This window comes from Motacilla alba, chromosome 2, assembly GCF_015832195.1.
Source record: "Motacilla alba alba isolate MOTALB_02 chromosome 2, Motacilla_alba_V1.0_pri, whole genome shotgun sequence".
In the NCBI taxonomy this organism is placed as follows: Eukaryota; Metazoa; Chordata; class Aves; order Passeriformes; family Motacillidae; genus Motacilla; species Motacilla alba.
The window spans coordinates 130,562,320-130,575,903 of NC_052017.1; the positions used below are offsets into that span (position 1 = coordinate 130,562,320).

General features: G+C 39.2%; 1 protein-coding gene across 2 annotated transcripts in view; it reads right to left on the reverse strand.

Moving 5' to 3' along the window:
• Nucleotides 1-6,005: 6,005 nt before the first annotated feature.
• The window catches only part of RGS22 (regulator of G protein signaling 22), a 60,564-nt gene continuing 52,985 nt past the window's right edge, over nucleotides 6,006-13,584 (reverse strand). For both annotated transcript variants that reach the window (XM_038129714.1, XM_038129715.1), the window contains exons 24-27: nucleotides 10,685-10,918; nucleotides 8,839-8,941; nucleotides 8,175-8,268; nucleotides 6,006-6,198 (exon numbers count right to left, since the gene is read on the reverse strand). In XM_038129714.1, coding sequence (XP_037985642.1) covers nucleotides 8,195-8,268; nucleotides 8,839-8,941; nucleotides 10,685-10,918 — 411 coding nt within the window. In that variant the 3' untranslated portion in view covers nucleotides 6,006-6,198; nucleotides 8,175-8,194. The remainder of the gene's footprint in view (nucleotides 6,199-8,174; nucleotides 8,269-8,838; nucleotides 8,942-10,684; nucleotides 10,919-13,584) is intronic.

Consider the following 13,584-nt stretch of genomic DNA (forward strand, 5'->3'; position numbering starts at 1 on the left):
TTCTGGCAGATGTGCATACCTTATCTGTTTTTAGAGCCCCTCTGATGACAATAAGGATACCAAAAGCTCTCTGGGCCATTTGTTTCCAATGCTTAACTGTTGCCTCAGAACACAATTTCTGATTAGTGCTGCATTACCTTGGCAAGCCCAACTAAACCCATGTATTTCTTTGTTTTGGTTGGTTATTTTTTAATATACTTTCATGTGGAACTTCGATGACAAAGCTATGCTTTTCTGGTATTTCACTCAAAAAAAATTCACTGTTTTTGTCCTTTGGACAGCTTTCTGAAGGCCTACTATTGCCAGGTGCTGAGCATCTCTGGAGACATGAATTAAGAGAACGAGTTTCAATACATTCAGCAAATTACAGGATCAGGCAGCCAGGAGTTAAGATGATCTTTGAACTCGAAAGCCATAACTGGAAAATGAACATAATCATACACACTCTCCTTTTTTAGATCAAGCACTCACTTCATTAGCTTGAAAATAGTAAATAATTTATTGTAGTCTTTAGTGAATAGCCCAACACATGCTGTTAATTACTTTCTCATTTGGGAGAAGAAACACAGCAAAAGTTAATTTTGTTAATGCATATGCTTTCTAGAAGAAAAAGAACTCCCCAAAAATGCATTTCTTTCTCTTTTCAGCAGCCATGCAGACCTCTGGAAGGAGCCATATTCCTCAACAAAGCAAGTGTAAAGGCTCTGTTTCTCAAATGCAGGTGAGTACAGACACAAACATTGTAATGAAACAAAGACTTTAATTAAAAAAAAAACAAACAGAGGAAAATGGTTGAAATATTGTATTATAAAAAAAGTATATATACTCCAAACTTAAGCCCTATGCAATTATGATGGTAAAACAGTTTGCCAAAGAAGGTAATTTTATGAATTTGTTGGATTGTGTGTGTGTGTATGCACATATACATGCATATGCACATACAAAACTAAAGGGTGTAAATTATTCTAGAGATGTCACAGATTCAATTCCCAAAGAACCATTTTCAGGAATGAGTGGTATCCAAGCCAATCAGAGTCTGGAGTTTACAAACCCAGTGTACCCAACCCAGTGGGTTGGTCTTGCAGCTGGGATGAAATCCATTGAGTTGTCTATAGATGAAAATTACTAAGAATGCTATAAGCTTGTTGGTTGCATTTACTGAGCTATAGTCACCATGGCCTATTGTAGTGAATAATTCCAGGGAAATCTCTGTATTTACTCACTTAGTCAGATGGGGAATATTGCATAAGCTATTGTGTGCCTGTGCATTCCTTGAGTGTGATGCTGTGGTCTTTTTCTTGCTTGCCGTGTCATTTGTTTCATTTAACTGTCTCATTAATGGCAAAATTGCTTTACTTTGTTCAGAAATCCTATTCTGAGAAGCAAGTATTACTTTCTTCTTTAACTTCTTGCCAACAAAATATTTTCAAATGCATGTGGTACAGAGGAATTATACAAGATAGTTTGAGAGCAAAAAGAAATATCTAAAATTAAAAGCACAAATCCACTTACTACATTCCCATTTTTCCTTTGACATGAAATGAAATCTTAACGTGAGAAATGCACCCAGTTCATCAGCATACTCTGAGCAAATACATAATTAACATGTGGAATAAGCAAAGCTGTTGTCAACACTTTCACATATGTTACCACGAAAATAAAATATTTTAATTAGTAGAGAAATAGAGGAAAATCCAAGTAAATACAGCCAGTGCTTGACATAAAAATTAGCTTGACTCTATGGGTATTAAAATTAAGAGAATCTCATCTCTACCTTAAGTATCCTTACCATACTAGGACAACTTAGTGAGTCCTGCATAATTTGAATCTGCTCCAGTGCTCTGATAAATAATTACTCGACAGAGGAGTGTCCACTGTAGTCATTGTGCAAATGCTTTACTAAATCATTGGTAGAAATAAAAATGTGTGAGTTCTGTGGCAGGTAGGTAGAAAGTGTAAACTTTGGTGTTTTGTAATAATCCCATTTGCTGGACTGACAGAACCTTTTTTGAAGGCCTCGTTATAAGAGGAGAAAATAAAAGAAAACCATGTAGCAGTACCATGTGGCTTCTGATTTGGGAACTATGATTTAGCCTATTAGACATGGACCTGTTCCAAAAGTGCACATTCAGACAATCATGCATGAAGGAGTTAGAAACACAGATGTGAATTGTAACTCCCTGAAATCCGGGGAGTGCTCAAAATTAGGTGGTTTGAACTGTAAGTACAGATCCAGAGCTAAAATTTTTGTTCAAACCTGTCTTTCCCTAACATTTTTACAGCAACTACTGAATGTATTAAAACCAACAATGTTCCCTAAGCTTAAAAAAAAATACCAGTTAACCCCATCTTAGCTGTATTCAGACACGATTCACAATGGCTGGCTGAAAACATTTCTATAAAAAGGTAGTAACAAAAATCATCAGTTGAATGTAATGGGACAGTTCAAATAGGATAAATTTAAGCCCAATTACTGCAGCTCAACTGGCCACATAGGCTTCACAGTGATTAGTCTGACCCAGCATTTAACATAAGAAACAAAAATAATTTAAGGGTTTTCTTTTCCAAGTTTGGTACAGAACTTTGAAACATCTGTTCTGTCTTCAGTCCTTTTTACACACACATGCTAAAGTCAACATTTTTGGCTAGGGCAATGGTGTTGGTTGGGACTGGGGCTGGCCATTTCACAAGCATACAAGAGGCAGAGGATTAAAAATGTACCTGTAACAGCGAATTGGGCTAAAGGCACAGAAGGAGCAATGAAGGAGCACCTGCCATTTTTCAGTGCTCTCAACAGCAGGAAACTGAGCAGCTCAAATCGATGCAAATATCCAGTTCATTGATGCTTTTATCTGTAGATTACATTACTGCAGGTTTCTCTTTTTAAAGTCAAACATGTTTGCAAAGTGAATCACAATTATTCTTCTCATGTAAATGATGCAGAAGGTGTGGCACAAATCAGTCTGGCCTTGGCCACCCCATACTGTATAGAAAGAGAAACTGGGTCTGCTCCACCACTACTGTATCTGCAAAACACCTCTCCCCATTGCTGATCTCTATATCTAATTACTAAAAACTAGATTTTCACACCTTAAAGGAGTCAAATGAACCCACAGTTAGTGGTCTAAGACAGTTCCCCATTAAAAGGACTTTAAGAAATAGCCATTAAAAAGGGATCATGAGGAGTACAGAGGCAATGGCAGAGCAGCATTGCACAGACTCAAAGGAAAAAGCATTTTGCCCCTTTTAAATGGCTTGGTCATGGCTACTACCACTCTTGTAAACTGACAGAAGTGTGCACCTTAGTAACATAATGCAGTACTATGTAGTTTCAGGAATTCATCTCATGGTCTGATATTTTATGTCATGCAGCAGCAGAAGAGAAGTCAAAGCAAAATGTATAAAGTCCTATAAAGAAGCACAAAATCACAGCTTGTGTTGATGGCAAAAGTATTTGAATGAGCAATTTCAGGAGTGCACTCTCAATAATTATAAACTGCTTTAATAAACATGTCAGGTCTGATAAGAAAAAAGTTAAATACACAGTAATAGCATCTTAATGTAAATATTTATGAATTTAAATTACATCTTTAAAAAATCCAAATTAATCGTTCTACTATTATACATTAATTGGGAGTAAATATCAAAAGTAAGCCTGAATGAGTATGATTGTTTTGTGTATTTTAACACCATTAGAGCATACATCTATCCAGAAGTTTTCTGGTTTGCAAGTTTCTGGAAAAGAGAATTGTTTGTATTGTCTGTAACAGCAAACTTCCCCGAGAACTGTTGCTGCTGTAGAGACTTCTGAGTGTCACAAAGTATAAGTACTCAAAATAAACAAGGAATAAATTTTAACTGTCTAAAGAGAGAGGTGCTAGGGTTGTTGAGAAAAACTTTTCTAGCTCTTTAAAACTGCTGAGCTCACATAGGTGGTGAATCAGCAACCTGAGAGAGAATAGACCTCAAGAGCAAGACAAAAAGACAATAGCAGTACAAGTGTTCTGAAGTTTATGTAGAATCACCATTTAGAGTAATAATACTTAGTACTCAGACTCCCTGCTAGAACTGGTCCCTTGGGATGAGACTTAAACCACTATTCCATTTCTGGAGTATCACCAAATAGCAATTCTAGGGTATCTGCCATTGCATTAGATTAGATCCAGTAACCCAGAAATTTAAGGGTCTCTTTCTCTTAATGTATTCTCTGTTCAGTTCCCCAGTATTTCTTTAAAATTGACACATAAAATAAAAATAATGATGTGACATGTAGTTCTAGCAATACTGATCCTTCTCAGTTGTGTACTGAAGACATGGCCCTGGCACTAAAACAGTGCATGTGTGTCAACATACACCCATATGTTTCAGCTACCACGGAGACAGAACAGCAAACTAGATTGAGAGTAAACTTCAGTTTGCAGCACTTGGAGTGAATAGGGCCAGTTTGAAAAATTCTATTCACTAATTAAGTACTTCTTTTTAAGTTTCATTAACATGCATGGTATTAATAAACACAGCTGTCTGGGACAGTAGTTTTTTGCATGAGGTAAATTTGCTGGGAAATTTTTGTTAACTATTTGGCAAGACTGGAACATTCATAAGGAGTTTTATCATTTGTAACAAATATCTGGATAATACTTTTAATTTTTTAAGTAATCCAAGTGTTAATCATGTCAGAACTACAAGCATAAGATAAGCAACATGTAACATAACTGCCTCAAAATTCCATGAAGGCAAGAATACAGCAATACATAAACAGCTTGCCATGCTCCAGCATTTGGTTGCGTGCACTGTACTGACCACAGCAGTAGAAGGTGGCCTTCCATGTGCTTTTTAGGGTGACATACATCACTGCATTTATGGCACTTCATGATTCTTCTCTGCCTTTCACATTAATGAGCGGTAGGCCACACAGTACCACATGTGCTTTGCTCACTACAAGATGCTGCATTCCAACCTCCTCAGATGTATTGAACATTAAAGTTTACTGCATTTGTGAAATTTAGGAAAACATAAAAACCAGGGAAAGAATTTTGTGTTTTACTCCCTTGTAACTTCCACCAAAAACATATTTTTCAGGTAAGTCAAACACAGAATGAGTGCAAAGAAGCATGAAGCAAACTCTGAACCACAGGCAAAGCAGGAACTGAACCAATGATCTCTCTTGCTCCTTCTGGAAGACTATATAATCAGGGCAACTTCTTCCATAAAAGAAAGTGTACTCCTCCCCTGCCAGCCTGTCTCCAGCAGGAGACAGTCCCATCCCTAACTCAGGGCTAATCCTCAGGAACAGCTCGCTGGAGCTTGCTGATCAGCCTTTCTTTTACATGCGTTACACACATGTGGGGGAGGATGGAGCCAACAGCTTTGTGGCTGGGGATTGGTTTTTAAAGAGGTCTGAACAATGTGGAGAGGTCTAGTATCATCCTGTCTCTTGCCTAGTAGTTAATTCTTTCCCTACTTCCTCTTAATTTCTCAATTAATCCTTGGTCCTTAGTCCCCATATCAACTGTGCCCCAAGTCTTTTTAAAACTTCTCAGAAGTAGGGAGAGCTACACAAGAGCAACCCTCTGTTGAGTAATGCCTTGGGACTAATGATGTTGTATAGAACGTCCCAATCCCATCTGTGTCCTGATAGATTTTAAGCATTTCTTGTGGATCAAAACTCAGTAATGAGACAGAAGGTGAACTTTGGAACAAGAATCAGACTGAACTGGGAGGAAACAACAAGAGCATTTGGTTTTATAATAACTCAGAGACCTCATGAGTTATCCTTGATGAACAGAAGTTGTATGAATTGCATAGCGAGAGCCAAAACACCCTGCTTCAGGGCTGTCAGTTCAAGGCAGTGTTTTACTTATTCATTAGATCAGGCACTGAAGAACTGGGTTTGATTATAAGATGTTTAAGATGGAGACTACCTAGTAGTTTGCATCATGCATACTACTGCGATTTGAGCCTCAAGGTGTATTATTAAATAATGAACACAAGAGCCAGTGTCACAATCAGCTTGAAATGGAACACACTGGAAGATGTTTATTTTCTACCCTTGATCCCATGGTTCTTAATAATATTCCAAGTCGTCATCTTTGCTCTAGAATTGTAAGAACAAACCTTGCATGCACATTACATTTGTGTCTCCTCACCACCTCCACTGAATGTCTCTGCATTCCCTTCCTCAGAGAGATTTTAATGTGCCTGAAAAGGTAACAAAAAGTCATTGCTGTGTTCAGCCAGTTAGAATAATCAGAACAGTTCTTCAATAAATGCATCAGCTCAAATTGGGGAAATCAATTTATTGCAAATTAGAATAAATCATTACTGATTCAGGTAGTAGGGGAGAGAGGGAAAGAAACTAAGAACATTTACACACTTAGAGGAAACATTTTTCCTCCATGTTTCCCAGGTTCAAGTTCACTCCAAGCACCTCTCCTCCCCTCCTTGTAACCATCACTGGTTGCACTCTGTCCCTTTGGTGAGGCACTGGGAAGTTCCTTCTTCCTTCTCACTGTTTTTCTCTGCTGCAGCATGAGTCCTCCACAGGCTGCAGGGAATATCTGCTCCACCATGGAGCACCTCCTCCTCCTCAACTTCCTCCTTAACCTTTTCCTCTTACACCATCTCCTCTGCCCTTGGTGTTCCCTCTGTTGTTCATCACTCCTTTTGTTTCTTCCTCCACTCTCTGGCTTTCTTTGCTCTTTCTAAAATGTGTTTCCCAAGGTGCCACCATCTTGGCTGAGGGATCAGCCCTGTCCTGTGATGGGACCACTGGAGGCAACTGGGACTGGCTGTGCCCAGCACATGGCAGCCCTGGCCTTCCTCACAGGCCTCCTGCTGCCAGCCCTGCCACTTATCCCCAACAGACCAGGTGTGACCAGCTCTGTTACAAGAGCAGGTCTCCATCTTCCTCTGGAGGGAAGATGCCCGATCAAGAGCATTCATGCTCTTGTGTTGCTGTCTCACCCTACCCGCAGAGTGGCCAGATAATAGGATAGCTGGCAGGCAAATTTCTAGTGGCATTAGGGAGTGGGCTGCAACTGAACCTGGTGGGAGACACCTCTCAAATCACACAAGACCTCAACTTTCTCATTGCGTTAGTCTGTACCACAGCCTGGTGCCTGGCGGGAATGCAGTTCTCCGGTCTGGAATAGCCAGGGCGGGCCAGAGATGGCTGAGCTGGGCTGGGCTGGGCTGGGCTGGGCTGGAGCAAGGGGTGCAGGTGCTTTGTGGGCCCTGTGCTCACTGGGCCCAGCTGGAGGTTTCTCAGCCACAGAGCAGGAGCAGAGGCCCTGCACCAGGACTCCGTGGGGAGCAGAACAGTGGTGAGAAGGCAAAGGTGTGTGGAATACAGGCACACCTGCAAGGTGCAGGAGGCCCGAGGTGACTGAATTACTTTAACTGCAACTGCAGAACATGGTGAGAGGGCAGAAAGGCAATGGGAGGGAAGACCAAAGAATGCTGCAGTTTTCTCTGAAATCATTTTCAGAAAATGCTGCCACAGGAAGATTATTTTCAGACACTTGAAATTTTAGGAGGACTAGTGAGGGCAGGACACCAAGTTGCCTAAAATAGCAGTGCTAAGTACAGAATTAGAGGAGGAAGGAGGAGCAGAGAAGGAAAGCAGCAATATTCCAAATCCTATTAATTTTTTTAAGCCCACCTAATTTCAACATAGGCTTAAAAATACCAAGAAAACCAAGCCTCTAGAGGATTCTTCCTTCTAGGAATTTAAGCTTTGAAGCAAAATCTGGTTTTCTGTCTTTATCAATTTTTTTTGCTGTCCCACTTCTTTCTCTCAGTCTAATATTTAATTGGCTTTGGCAGAGGTGATCTATTGCTAGTTCTGTGTCAGGTTCTTGACAGTAACCTCATAGGGTCTGAGATTTCTCCAGTCATCTCATGTTCCTATTTTAAAAATCTTAACTGGAAAGCTTAGATAACCTAATTTCAGAGACTGCCATTTTGCAACAGAATTCCATCTGGTCAACATTAGATCCGCTAACCATGGCTGACGTGAAAAATAAGCTTGTTTTCATATGGAGGCTGTACAGCTTCAGTAAACATGATTTGGAGCAGGATAACTTGCTACTAATGAGCATCAGCACTGGCAGCAGGAAAACTAGCTTTTAAGAATTCACATTTCAAAGCACACTTGTTGTCAGTCTGGTACTCACTTCCTGCTTCTTGGGAAGATTCAGAGTTTAGGCTTTGTAGGAATGGTGGCTTTTACAGAACTTTCAGGCTTCAGGGAGCACACAGACAATAAACCTGCATATGGAAAAGAAAATAAAATTATGTGAAACTGAAGGAACTGAATATTACATAGTGCTATTGCTAGCCCTACTACCAAATGGATATTTTTAATAAATAAACAAACAGGTCATAATATCCTTGGCAAAGACCTACAAGGATATTCACAGCTGAAGCAAGGATGAAGCAATGCCTCCCACATCCTCCAAAAACATGCTGACAGATTGTGAGAAAGAGGTTTCAGTATCTGCTTGAATGTAAGCTGGTGAAGCACAAGAAGCCAGGGAGGTGAAATGTGTATGTGATTGCCATGTCACTGCAGAATGAAGAAATGGCTTTATTCCTCTCTGCAGCAGGACCTGTGCTGTAAAGGCAGTGCAAAGATACCCTGCAACTTTTACTTTTTCTTTCATAGAAAATATACCACTCAGGAGTACAGCCCAGAGAGCAACTCCCCTACAGACAGCAAAAGTGAGGCAGAGGTTTCTGTGCACAACTCAGAAGAAGAGCAAGCAAAGTCCTTGTACTGCAAAAATGTCACCTAAGCTCTAAGCTTGTCCTGCTAAACTACAGAGCTTAGTTAATAACCTGCAGGGAGTGACGATGAGGTTTTCTGCTGATCTTCTTGCCTTTTGATGAGTATTCTTTCCTGCTCCAAGGCTTCTATGTACTTGGAATAGGACCAGGAAGCCTGCAAGAACCATCAAAAACCATCAGCCTTCAGGTCACATCACTGTAGTTTCTGATCCATTCCAACAGTAAGATAAAAAACTTGTTTATGTTATATTTCTATTACTGGATAATTACAAATATTAAGAAGATTTTTTTTCATTACAATATTGGAATAATGGGAGAAAGAGTATTGCTGTAAATAAGTAAATCTCAAAACACCATGATTTAAGTAAGTTTGACAGATACAATGTTTATATTTATTCTCCATCTCCAGTCTGAGTGTTATTCTCTCTCCTTTCTTCTTCAAAAACAAAGCAGCAGACCCTCCCAAAATATCATTTGTGCTATCGAGGACTTAATTTTATCTCTGTGCTACACCCTTAGTCCTCCCCTTGGACTATGATTGCTCTGTTTGACATAAACCCAAACCAGCAACTGATTTGTGGGGTGGAGAGGAAGTACATATAAGAAAAGCTGTTTCTAGCCTATGTGCTTTCACTGGACATCTCATTAGCCTCACAGCTCCTTCTGCCTGCCCTCTTCAGCACAATGCTGCTACCATTAGAGGCAGATCAACTGGAGATGTCATCCTTATCCTTTTCTAAGGATACAATACTGCTTTTAAAAAAAACAACCACAGTTCAGATTACATGTACATAATAGATTGCTCTTCAAAAACAGGATAAGAACTGCACTTTTATTTGGCCTGGTTTTTATCTTACAGCATGGGAAGTTTGGAGCCAATTTGTCATATCATGATTCAGTAAGAACTTCTATCACCTTCCTATTGTAGGAATGGGCTTGCAGAAGCAAGAAGAAACTGCCCTTTAAAATATTATTGTTTATTAAGCCCTCTTCTTGAGGGCTTAAATGTATGCCAGGGACGTAGTAGCTCGCTCAACTCACTTTTTTTTAAATAGGTATGAGCAAAAGTAAAAAGGTCCACTTAAGGATGAGAGTGTAAGCTTATCTATGCAATTCACACTGTGATTTCAGATTTGGGGGTATTTCATGGTACCTTTTTCTATATTCTGCTCTTCACTACCATAATGCCATGGGAAAAGCTCTATGAAATACAAGCAGTGGCCAAAGTGTGACTTACTCCTGATTCACATGACATATCTGTGCTTATGTGGTTGCACAGGTTCTCCGTCATGTTCTGGCAATGCCAACTCAGCCATGAATGATCCCTTGATGTGCCCAATGTAGCATGTCTGTTTTTCCCATTTCCCAGTAAATTAACTTTTACCTTTTCACTACTGATTTGATGCATCATCAGAGTTGTTACGGAAGAAATCTTGAAGTGGTATTTGCTGTCAGATTTTCAATACCTAGATTTTCTAAAGGAGTTCAGCTTCATTTTTTGACATATGACCAGAACAGGACTCTAGCCTGAACCAAATTCTTTTAGGATATGAATTTCACAGATAATGAAAAGCTTCTTATTCCAGAACTGAACTACTTTTTCTTCAATTTATCTTTAAATATAGATTCTTTTTTTAATCCATACACCATAAGACCTTTACATTCTGTCAGCTGTTAATACTACTTAGAACCTACATCTTAAAAAAAATTCATAAAGAACAAAAAAAATCACCTGTAAGGTAGGTAAACTTATAACAACAAAGCTAATTGTAGAGGAATGAACAATTACTCAAGAACCATCTGACAGCAGTATTCAAAACCAAACTCCCCTTCCCCTTTTCCCAAGATCATTTTCTCTCTCTTGAATGACATCTATAGAAACATGTATTATTTTTACCTTCCTCCCACGTCCTTCGATAGGTGCTAAAGGTGTTGATGATCTTCTCTTCACATCAAGCTCATCTAGCAAAACACTCTTTGGCACTTGAGTCAAGGGCTTAAGCTGAGTCAAGGGCTCAGGCTGAGTCAAGGGCTTGGGTTGAGTCAAGGGCTTGGGTTGAGTCAAGGACTTGGGTTGAGTCAAGGACTTAAGTTGAGCCAAATTAATGAGTTTTTTCCCCGCTTCTTTACCCTGCAAAAAACCTCATAATTAGATGTGAACAATAGTTACAGAGCTAAAGTAAAAAGCAAAGTCTGAGGAACCAAAAATTGTCATTGGAAATGAGATAGTGTCATTTGCAGTAATGTTTGTAGGGCTTAGTTTCATAATTCATCATGCTGAGCATATTTTAAAGTAGCAGCTGCTTTTTTAAAGCATTTCTTTGCTCTAGTTCATGTTTCCTGTCCTCTATACTCCTGCAGACCATCTTTCTTTCAGATTCAATACCTGCTCCAAAATATAGCTAGGTGACAGGGCAGATCTCCAACAGAACATATTTTAAGGACAGAGAGGACATTGTGAGCCTCTAATTTGGCCTCAGGTATAAATGTAGAATGTAGGATTTCTCATGATTAATTCCAGCTTGGTCCAGTAGCTGTGTATGAACTACAGTATACAAGTTAAGAAAACAGGCAATGTACAAGCTACAGTGAAGAACAAGGCATTGTAACACTTGGCAAACTGTTCTGGTGATTAACTGTTTGTCATTTTCATGTTGGTTTGTTTCACCTTTGCACATTCTGTCTGATGATCCCAAAACTCTTCATAAACATCAATCAATGTTCATATTTGACAACACAAAGAGCTCTCTCCAAGAGCTGAGTAATATAACCCTCCCACATTCCAAGTGAGAAAGTGAGGAAAAAATGGGGATCAAATTGTTCCCAAAGCCACTTAGTAAGTCCCTGAAAGATCTGGAAAAGGATGACTCTGTCTCGTTTCCTTGCTCCCAAAGTGCCTTTTCCTTCCTCAGAATTCCCACTGTCCCATGAACCCATCAACTGTAAGAGTGACTTCTGGGTACAGAACTGCCCAGGCAGTGTGATGCTGATCTTCTCTGCAGAAACAGGTTCAGTAACTTCTGTGGCACACTGAGCTGGTGGAATGGGGATGCAAATGCAAACACAGAGGCATTGTGAATACTACTGCACCACATGTGCAGTATTATGTTTGCTGGCTCTCTCAATGAGAATGGTGAATTAAGCAAGGTCTTTAAAAATCACTTCTGATAATAAATTAAGCAATGTTATAGTGGATTTAGATCCCATGCCATTACACCACTTACTAACAAATAAGCTTATTGCTAAGAGACATAGCAGAAACACAGAAAAGGAAAATAATGTTCATGGCTTTCTTTGCTAAGGATATGGAAAGAGTATGTACAAATCTACAATGTAAGTTAAAACTAAAAATTTAAAGCTATTTTGTGCACTTGAAAGTAAAAACATCCAAAATCTATTTTGGAGATAAAATGCAATCATGTATACAACAAAATATTAGTACTGGCATCAAGGCAGTCTGAAAAAAGTGACATATATTTGAAAGGATGTGGCATGTGCCTCTAGCAGCTAACAAAGGAAAAAGTCCATTGCCAGGATGAGTTCTAGAGTTTGCCCTCTAAATAACAAATAGGCACACAAAAAAAAATTTGAGATAGTCAAACAATACCAAGTTATGCATCTTTGCTCAGTGAAAAGCTCCTTGTCTGCCCATTTTTTCCACTATACTACATGAAAGTCCAACTCTTATCTGTTCAGTTCTAAAACTGAGGTGAGCACAGGTAGATTCAGTGTCCCAGGGACACGTGTAAAGGAAGAAGAAAGCAAATTCCTCCTCTAGGACTGTGACTGCTTGTCTGACATAAACCCAAAATAGCAACTGATTTCTGGGGTGGAGAGGAGGTCTATATAAAAAAGCTGTTTCTTACCCTTGCCAGAGCTTTGCTCTTGTTCAAGGAGCCTAGTGGGGCAGAGGAACATAGTCCTTATTTTCATTGCCAAGAAATCCTCACTTTCCACAAGCCAACAAATGAACCTGCTATTGCTCATGTTAGATGAAACTTATCAGTATCCTTCAGGGATACTGCATCACTTGAATTGTGCTGTCACCAAGAGGACAGAAATCTCAGGCAAGAGAACAGGAAATGGCAAATTCTTTAAACAATAACAGAAAGGGAAAATGATTTTTTAAATATTTGAAAAAATTATATGTTGCACCCATTCTTTTAAGAGATTTTAAAAGGTAACTGGTTAACTGGTTTTTTTTGGTTTTTTTTTTTTTGTGAGAAGAATAGTCTGTTTACTAAGCTGCATTCTCTGCCTGTCACTTTTTAAAATTTCTCACTCTATTTCCCTGCTTAGAAGCGTAATTCACCGTTCCCATTTGTTCTCCATAAAAGCTAGGCTTTTGCCCTCCTGCCTAAGATTTGCTCTTTATTCCTTGATCTTGATCAGAAATCTCATAGACAGGCAACAGGCGGATGGAAAATAAGTCTGTGAAAACACAAAGTTTATTACTTTGAAATATTGCATTCCTGCACTATAAGTATTGCCAATGGCCTTGGCAGAGGTATGTATAGGGAGACATTGTGCTTTGGAGAAAGTAAGATGAGTTCTTGGATTTTAGACTTCCCTTGACATTGCTGTATGGCCTTGAGTAATGCTTCACTGGTCCTCAGCTTTCATGTGCATAAAGAAGAATAACAATGTGTATATGTTCTTATGGGCCTATGTCTCTATCTGTCCAGATACCTGTGTGGTTCATATCACATGGAACATCTCCACACATCTACATGATATTTAGAATACGTCAAGGTCTCTGTAATGCTACTTATTATAGTTTACAAGTCCAATAATTTC